This window comes from Nerophis lumbriciformis, linkage group LG06 (assembly GCF_033978685.3).
Source record: "Nerophis lumbriciformis linkage group LG06, RoL_Nlum_v2.1, whole genome shotgun sequence".
Lineage (NCBI taxonomy): Eukaryota > Metazoa > Chordata > Actinopteri > Syngnathiformes > Syngnathidae > Nerophis > Nerophis lumbriciformis.
In genome coordinates, this window is record NC_084553.2 from 56,858,500 (window position 1) to 56,868,450 (window position 9,951).

The 9,951-nt window shown below is 36.8% G+C and overlaps 1 protein-coding gene across 1 annotated transcript in view; it reads left to right on the top strand.

The window, feature by feature from the left end:
* Nucleotides 1-9,951, top strand: part of garre1 (granule associated Rac and RHOG effector 1) — a 64,991-nt gene that overhangs the window by 46,361 nt on the left and 8,679 nt on the right. Inside the window, exons 8-12 of the mRNA XM_061964570.2 lie at nucleotides 729-826; nucleotides 1,605-1,730; nucleotides 3,902-4,953; nucleotides 7,582-7,747; nucleotides 7,835-7,972. Of these exons, the coding sequence (XP_061820554.2) occupies nucleotides 729-826; nucleotides 1,605-1,730; nucleotides 3,902-4,953; nucleotides 7,582-7,747; nucleotides 7,835-7,972 (1,580 nt within the window). The remainder of the gene's footprint in view (nucleotides 1-728; nucleotides 827-1,604; nucleotides 1,731-3,901; nucleotides 4,954-7,581; nucleotides 7,748-7,834; nucleotides 7,973-9,951) is intronic.

A 9,951-nucleotide genomic window follows, 5' to 3' on the forward strand; every position in this document is an offset into this window, starting at 1 on the left:
TGCCAATGGAACTGGTGCTTTACAGAGAGTAAATGGGACAATGAAAAAGGAGGATTACCCCCAAATTCTTCAGGACAACCTAAAATCATCAGCCCGGAGGTTGGGTTTTGGGCGCAGTTGGATGTTCCAACAGGTCAATGACCCCAAACACATGTCAAAAGTGGTAAAGGAATGGCCAAATCAGGCTAGAATTAAGGTTTTAGAATGGCCTTCCCAAAGTCCTGACTTAAACGTGTGGACAATGCTGAAGAAACAAGTCCATGTCAGAAAACCAACAAATTTAGCTGAACTGCACCAATTTTGTCAATAGTAGTGGTCAAAAATTCAACCAGAAGCTTGTGGATGGCTACCAAAAGCGCCTTATTGCAGTGAAACTTGCCAAGGGACATGTCACCAAATATTAACAAAACAAAAGTATACTTTTGACCCAGCAGATTTGCTCACATTTTCAGTAAACCCATAATAAATTCATAAAATAAAAAGTTTGGGGATCCTTGCTCTAGACCATAGCCTGAAAGTACCCAGAGGTGCCTTTAGGTCATGTGATTGAAACCCAGTAATTATTGCAAGTAGGTCAAAATATTACAAACCCCACCAATGTGCACGACATATTATTGTATTTTTTTACCAGCTCTTCAGTAGGTTTTACTGGTGTACCAGTACAGTAGGCATACACCAGACTGTGTATGCTTAGTAATACAGACTAATTTGTGTGTATGTCTTCACAGGTGGTGGTTGATACTGCTCAGATAGAGAACAAGGAGTCGTATGCTCCTCAGATCACCCTGGAAGGATCCAGGCTGGTGGTCCAGGTCCCTTCCACATGGTGAGTGCAAAATGTGTGCATTTCCCCCCCGAGTCATGGTTATACATTAAAGTCAAACAAAACTGTGTGAGAAAGTTTGCAGAAGGGACAAAAGTCAACAAAATGACAGCATGTGGTTGACTGATGGTGTCCGTGTACACTAATAAAACAGGATGTGGCATTCAGGATCCTCATTTTGTGTCCAGACACTCCAAACACATGATTAACTTTACACTTTGTGATTAATAGAGTACGATTTGAACTAGAGGACTAGTGTGTTTGTTTTCCACGCCAGAACAGCTGAGAGGAATAGAGAGACGTCCAATGCATAAAACCAGTCTGAGCTCTTTAAGTTTTTTTTTAGTGCTCTACTTGTCTTCATTTTTGAATATCACATGTCAGCTATCTATTTGTCCAGGCCCGTGCCGCCAAGCAGGATTTGCGGGTTTGCAAGGTAACTTGAGGATGTTCCGTGTTGTAGTTCACGGCTGTGCACAGTTTAATCACCCCCTCATCCCCCCGCTTTCTTTTCCCAAGCGTCTATATTAAAAAATTCAGATCACTCGCGGAACCTCTCAGCGGGAGCTCCACTCACTGAGCTTTTCACGACGAGACGCTGCGCTCGAGCCTTTGTACTTGTTGACCTTGTGCGAGCGAGCCATTATCTCGCGCACAAAAGATACAAAATCTCATTTTACACGACTTAAGGAGCTCGGTGCAAGTAAATGCCTAAAACCGGTTGGAGCTGAAAGAGATACAAGAACACTGACGTCCATGTTGTGTGTGTGTCCATGTCCAGGTGTCTGAAGGAGGACCCAGCAACAATGTCTTTGCTCCAGCGTAGCCTTGATCCAGAGAAGACCCTGGGTCTCGTGGACGTGCTCTACACTTCTGTGTTTGACATCAATAGATGGAAGGAGAGAAAGTGAGTTATTAATATGTATACAGTATGTATATCTAGCTGTAGGGATGGGGACCAATTCCGGTACTTTTTTGGCACCAACCGACTCCTGCCGGGCATTCGCGTAATATCCAACGGTGCCGTCTTACGGTACCTTAACATTTTGGCACTTTGTGATCACTCCAGCAGCCAAACTACCTCTAGGTGAATGTTGCAATTTCCAATGCCAACAAAGCAAGGTTTTTTTTTGATTGATTGAGACTTTTATTAGTAGATTGCACAGTGAAGTACATATTCCGTACAATTGACCACTAAATGGTAACACCCGAATAAGTTTTTCAACTTGTTTAAGTCGGGGTCCACGTTAATTGATTCATAATACAGATATATACTATCAAATACAGTATATACTATCATCATAATACAGTCATCACACAAGATAATCATCAGAGTACCGGTATATACATTGAATTATTTACATTATTTTCAATCCGGGGTGTGGGATGTGGAGGGGAGGGTGGGGTTAGGTTTGGTTGTTATCATCACTTCAGTCATCAACAATTGTATCATCAGTGAAATGTACATTGAAACAGTGTAGGTCTGACTTGTTAGGATATGTACAGCAAGTAGTGGACATAGAGAGAGAGAGAGAGATCAGAAAGCATAAGAAAAAGTATCTACATTTGATTATTTACATTTGATTATTAACAATCCGGGGAGGGTGTTAGTTTAGGGTTGAAGTTGCCTGGAGGTGTACTTTTATTGCGGTTTTGAAGGAGGATAGAGATGCCCTTTCTTTTACACCTGTTGGGAGCGCATTCCACATTGACGTGGCATAGAAAGAGAATGAGTTAAGACCTCTGTTAGATCGGAATCTGGGTTAACGTGGTTAGTGTAGCTCCCCCTGGTGTTGTGGTTATGGCGGTCATTTACGTTAAGGAAGTAGTTTGACATGTACTTCGGTATCAGGGAGGTGTAGCGGATTTTATAGACACTCCTCACTCCTACCCACTTTGAAAAAGTGGGTAGGAGTGAGGTGTGATCTGGGGTGGAGGTCTAGAAGTAATCTGACTAGCTTGTTCTGGGATGTTTGGAGTCTAGATTTGAGGGTTTTGGAGGTGCTAGGGTACCAGGAGGTGCATGCGTAATTGAAAAAGGGTTGAATGAGAGTTCCCGCTAGAATCTTCATGGTGCTTTTGTTGACCAGAGAGGAGAATCTACAGAGAAATCTCATTCGTTGGTTGACCTTTTTGATTACCTTGGTTGCCATTTTATCACAGGAAAGATTAGCCTCTAAAATGGAACCTAGGTAGGTGACCTCATCTTTCCTGGTGATAACAATGTCACCCACTTTAATGGTGAAGTCATTGACTTTCTTAAGGTTGATGTGGGACCCAAACAGGATGGATTCCGTTTTACCCAAGTGTATGGATAGCTTGTAGGTAAGTTAAGTAAGGCTCCACTTTTCCAAAAAAATGCGCTAGCTTAATGCTAATATACATTGGCTTTGCTGTTGACATGCTAGTGATTAGCATTAGCAATTTAATTTGATTATAAAACAAGCTATACAAACTGGACTGCAGATATCATAATCAGCTCAATTTTAAATGTCCCAATAGATACAATAAAAATGTTTTAATTGTATTATCAAAAACAATTTAACACCACAAAAGTACAGAAAATTGGTATAGTTGAGTACTGGTGTCACATCACTCAATTATTATTTTCTTTTCATTTCTATTTTTGTTGTTATTTACAATGCACAGGTATCGGGAATGGGTACTGTACCCGTTAAAATGTGAACGGTACCCAGCCCTATACATACAAAGTTATTTGTTTCACTTAAGGCAAAGCAGGTTTATTTATAAGCACAACTCGTATGCAAGGCAATTCAAAGTGCTTTAATAATGAGAAAGAAAACCTCTGCTCTCTTCGACCAAATGGTTATTTAGACCATGTCCGCACGGAGACAGATATAAAAAAAAAAAAAATACATATTGTCCACGTGCCGACATCGGTTTTTCAGTCTTTCCAGAAATTTGCGATGGCGCCAATTTGCGCATATTCAACGAATGCCCGCCAAATTATTCGCATCCTTGGAAATTTCTCTGATGCAGCGATACACACTTCAAAATACATTTAAAAGAAAGCAAAAGCTACAAAATAATGAATGACTTCCTTTCTTCTTTCAAAAGGGAACAGTCTTTGCCGACCATTCAGATTCAACTGCAGCGGGAGAGTCCGGACTTTGGCGGCCAAGTGGATCTGGCGCCGGGCACCAGCTCCAAGGCCTCCAGCGGCCTGCCCAAGACCATCTCCAAGCTGACGTCCAAGTTCACCAAGAAGGCGTCATCCAGCGCCAACAGCGGGGGGAGTTACTCCATCCCCAGCACCCCCTCTCGCAGCATGCTGAGCGGCGGCTCCGAGGACAAGTCCAAGAGTTTGGGCCGCAGCGAGGGGAGACTGCACAGCCTCCTGCAGATGGGCGGTCTCTCCTGCGCTCCCGACGCCGGCACACAGAACCCGCTGGCTAACGGCTTAGGCTGCGACGACCAGAGCATGAACCTCCCGACCGACCAAGAGATGCAGGACGTCATCGACTTTCTCTCAGGATTCAACATGGGAAAATCCCAGCAGGCCTCGCCCCTCGTCAAGAGGAGGAACTCTGTGGCGTCCGCGAACCCGGCCGAGCTAAAACCCCCTCCTGGACCGCCGCCGACGTCGCCGGGTATCTCTCACAGCGGCCTGCCGCCCCCGAGCCAGACCCTGCCCCCACCCCAGGCTCAGGCCCTTGCTCCCCCGGCAGTGCAGAAGCAGCAGCCGACACCACCGTCGCAACAGCAGCCTGCACCCCAGCAGCACTCCCCCCAGACCCTCCAGTACTACCAGCACCTCCTGCAGCCCATTGGCCAGCAGCAGCAGGCCCCGCCTCCTCAGCAGACCCCCCAGCAGGTCCTGCCCCAGCAGAGAGTGGCCAGCAAGTGGCTCGGCACGTCTAGCCAGCCAGCTCCCCCGGGAGGGTTATCCCCCCTGGGTCCCATCGGCCAATGGGGGGGCTCCCCCGGGCTGCCGGACCTGAGCTCAGACTTGTACAGCCTGGGCCTGGTGAGCACGTACATGGACAGCGTCATGTCCGAGGTTCTGGGCCAGAAGCCCCAGGGTCCGCGCAACAACACGTGGCCCAACAGAGAGCAGAGTGACGGCGTGTTTGGTGCCCTGGGGGACTCGCTGCCCTTCGACCCCGCTGGTATGTGACAGTCCATGTCCCTAATAAGGACATGCACATTTTGAGTAAAGCTAATGTTTATCTCTTAGTATCCTAAACGTGTCTAAAAGTCACAATTTCTTGGACAGTAAAAAAAAAACCTGAAAAATTATGACTTTTTCTCGTAACGTCACAACTTTTTCATGAAAGACATCTGACTGGAGAATTTCCACTTTATTCTTCTGACATTGCTTTTTTTTCTTGTAACAATACGACCAAATGTTTGTAATTTTGTGATTTCATTCTCATATTACAAGATGTCCCATGTAAAAAATAGAATTTGGTTCTTGCAATAGTCACACTTTTTTTTTTACTGAAAAAGGAAAAGGACCATTTAATGTCTTTACGACTTTTTTCCTCTCGTAATATTACTAAGACACACTTATTGATTTATTTTCCTACTTTGTGACTTTTATTCTAGTAAATAAGTAGTGATGTTAACATCAATCTCATATTATGATACTTTTGTTGTAAAATGAAAAGAAAAAAAAGCGTCTTCTGGTCGCGTTACATTTTAAACACTTTCTTTGTGTAAAAAAAAAAAAAAAAAAAGCAATCTGAATTTTTTTCTTGAAAAATATTTCTTGTTATTACTATTCCTGTAACATTCTTTACTTTTCCGACTTCTGAACTTTTGCAACATTTATTCTAGTGAATAAGTAGTAATGTTAACAATTATCTCATTTATTATGACACTTGCCGTAAAAGTAAACTTTATGACTTTTTTCTTTGAATAGCCAAAACGTGTCTAAAGTCACAATTTCTTTGACAGTAAAAAAAAATAAAAAACTTAAAAATGACATTTTTCTTTTTTTTTCATGAAAGAAATCTGACTGTAGAATTACGACTTTATTCTTTTAACATTGCATTTTTTCTTGTAACATTACGAACTAATTCTCGTCATTTTAATTATAAGACTTTTCGTGTAAAAATAGAATTTGCTTCTTGCAATACACTTTTTTTCCCCCTGAAAAAGGAAAAAGACGTTCTAGTGTCTTTACGAAAAAAAAAATCTCGTAATATTATAGCTTTTAATAAAACATACACTTATTGACTTATTTTAACTTAATTTAACTTTTTTATTACTTTTTTCTCTAAAAAAAAAAGCTTGTCTTGTAACTATACGATTTTGGCATTAAATAAATAAATATTTCATAAGTTTCACTATACTTAATAATAATAATAATACGACATAACATCTTGGGATTTTGTGACTTTATTTACATATTACAACATTTAAAAGAAAAAAATATGTTGCAATAATCTAACTCTTTCTTTGAAAAATAATTTTCTCAGTTTATGACTATTCCCGTGACAAGTTTTTAGTGATTTCATTCTCATAATATTACAAGACGTTTCATGTAAAAATAGAATTTGGTTGTTGCAATAGTCACACTTTTTTCTTCCCGAAAAACGACTACTTTTTCTCTCTCGTAATTTCCAATTTAGTGACTTTTATTCTAGTAAATAAGTAGTGATGTTAACATGATTGTCATAAGATACGTTTGTCGTAAAATGAAAAAAAAAGCATCTTCTGGTAACGTTACATTTTTCAACCCCTTTTTTTAATATATATTTAAAAAAAAAGCAATAATCTGAATTTGTTTTTTTAAATATATTTTTTGTTACTATGGACTATTCTTGTAAAAATGTTTACTTTTTCGACTTCTGAACATTTGCAACATTTATTCTAGTGAATAAGTAGTAATGTTAACGATTATCTCATTAGTTATGACACTTTTGTCATTAAACTAAACTTTATTACTTTTTTCTTTGAGTAGCTCTGTCTAAAGTCACAATTTCTTTGCCAGTAAAAAAAACAAAACCTTAAAGATTATGACATTTTTCTCGTAACGTTACGACTTTTTCATGAAAGAAATCTGACTGTAGAATTACAACTTTATTCTTCTAACATTGCATTTTTTCTTGTAACGTTACGAGCTAATTCTCGTAATTTTGTGATTTCATTCTCATATCAGACTTTTTGTGTAAAAATAGAATTTGCTTCTTGCAATACACTTTTTTTTTTCCCCCTGAAAAAGGAAAAAGACTTTCTAGTGTCTTTATGACGTTTTTTTTCTTGTGATATTATAGCTTTTAATAAGACATAAACATATTGACATATTTTACAACTTTGTGACTTTTATTCTAGTAAATAAGTAGTAGAGTTAACATGAATCTCATATTTAATGATACTTCTGTCGTAAAATTTTAGTTTTTTTAGTACTTTTTTACCTAAAAAGTCTTATTGTAACGATACGATTTTCGTATTGAATAAATAAATCTTATATAAGTTTCACAATTCTTAATAATAATAATACGACATAAAATCTGGGAATTTTGTGACTTTGTTTACATTTTACAACATTTAAAAGAAAAAGATATGTTGAAATAATGTGAGTTTTTCTTTGAAAAATACTTTTTTAAGTTTTTGTTACGACTATTCCCATGACGGCTTTCGAACGCTTGCGACTTTTATTCTAGTAAATAAGTAGTAATGATTACGTTATTGTCATTATATGTTATGACACTTTTGTCCTAAAGCTAAATATTATTACTTTTTTCTTCTACTATCCAAAATGTGTCTAAAAGTCCCAATTTATTTGACAGTGGGCTCCGATCCGGAGTTCGCCCGCTACGTCGCCGGCGTCAGCCAGGCCATGCAGCAGAAGCGACAGGTGCAGCATCCTCGCCGCCCCAGCAACCCTCGCAGCAACTGGCCCATGCCCGATGAGCAGCACAGGACTTGGGGCCACCCCGAGTACTACAGCGAGGGGTAGGGCTCACCTTCTTTAACGTCACCCGTCCGCTCAGCTGGCTTTCCTGTCAACATAACCACTTGTTGACGTTTGCGTCCTCTCAGCGAGGCCGTGAACAGCAGCTGGTCGGCCAATCAGGGAGACTCTGCCAGCTCCAGCGATGAGACGTCTTCCGCCAACGGAGACAGTCTCTTCTCCATGTTCTCGGGGCCGGATCTTGTGGCGGCAGTCAAGCAAAGAAGGTACATAAAAAATACAATAAATGCCCAATATAGTCTTTGAATAATATATACATTTATTTATCTATGTTTTAGGCTTGAATTGCTGGTGTTCATTCACAACAGACAATGTATTGATACTCTTTTGTTAACAGCTGCACATGCTGTATATTTTATCTTATTATATTATTTGAACAAACATTCATATGTTTTTCACTAAAAATATTTCCTTTTTTACAAAAATATGACTTCTTGACATACCGTATTCTTTAAAACTTCCATGACAACATTTTATTCTTAATATTTGGAAATTTTTTCTTTAATGTTTGGACATTTTTTTCTTAAAAGAAATAAGGCCTTATTCCTTTACAGAAAAATTGTATCTAAAAAAAATTACCGATATATACCTTATTTCGTAACGATCGGGGGAAAAAACAACCTTTTTTTAAAATGCGGTTTAACATATTGGACAACTATTTGAAATGATTTGTCTTAAAAAAAGACAACTTTGTAAATGTAAGTTAAAAATTATTTTCTTGAAACATAATATTTAATAATAATAACTAAATAAAACACTTGAAATTGCTTTACTTGGAGTATTTTTGTCTTTTTGTGTAAGTATTTTGCTTTTTTTTTCTTCAAAGAAATAGAACCTTATTTTTGTAAAGAAAAATCCTATCTTTCTATTTGGACAACCATTTCAAAAATGTTTCTCTTTAAAAAAGACTACTTTATAATGTATTTTCTTTAAAAAAAACAATAATAATTAATATAAACTAACAATTGTTTTTCTTAAAACAAAATACCACCTTATTCTTGTAAAGAAAAAATAAATGATACTTTATTTGTGTAAAATTCTCCAAAAAAAACAACTTTTTTAAAAATTTGAATTTAATTTAGCATACTTTATTTTATTTGCACAACCATTTAAAAATGTTCTGTCTTTTAAGAAAAGACTACTTTATAAACGTAAACTAAAATGTATTTTCTTAAAATATAATATTAATTAATATAAACTAAATAATGCATTTTAAATTGCTTTTCTTGTTTGTTTGTTTTTACTTATATTTAAACTATTCTAACCATTTATTAATTTTTTTCTTACAATAAATATGATTTTATTTTTGTTTAAAAGAAATTGTTTTTTAAATTATACTTCAATTTTGTAATATTTTCCAAAACATAAACTTAAAAACTTTTTTTGCTATTTGGACAACCAGTTTAACTTTTTTGTCTTCAAAAAAAGAAAATTGTATTAATTAGATTTAAATGTATTTTCCTAAAACATAATAATATACGGTAAACTGTATAAAACATTTATTTTTCTTCCAGTGTAACTATATTTTCACAAGACAAACCCTTTAACAATCTCATTTTTAAGTGAAGGTGGAATCCTGTAATATTGCATGTTTTTTTTAGAAATAAAAAAAAAAATGCTGTAAAGACAACAATTTAGGGAAAAAAAAGAGATTTATGGAAATGACAGCTGTTTTTTGAGGAAAAAAATAAGACTTTATTCTAGTAATATATATATATATATATATTTTTTTTTTTTGCTAAAAATACTTTTTAAATGTAAAAAATATGATTGTTTTTCCTAAATTTTTAAGTTTAGACAACAATTTGGAAAAAAAAAAGCTGTATGGAAATTACAAAAATAGAAATTACACATTTTTTGGAAAACTTTGGAATTTATTTAGTAATCTAAATTTTTGGTAAAGTATATTTTTATCCCCTCAACTTTTAAATAATAACATACATTTAGCCTCTTCATTATGGTAACATTAAAAAAAATGTCCTCACAATATCACAACTTAATCCTTATATTTTAAATCCAAACACCCCTCTGACAACCTGAATGTCTCTTTTTAATTATTACTTTTTTATGACATCATGCTAATGCTGGATTCTCACAGGAAGTGAATAAGCAAAAAAGTCTAGAAAATCCAGGTTGATGCATGAAAAAGTGCAGACATGAAGCTGCTCACAAAAGAACAAGTGCA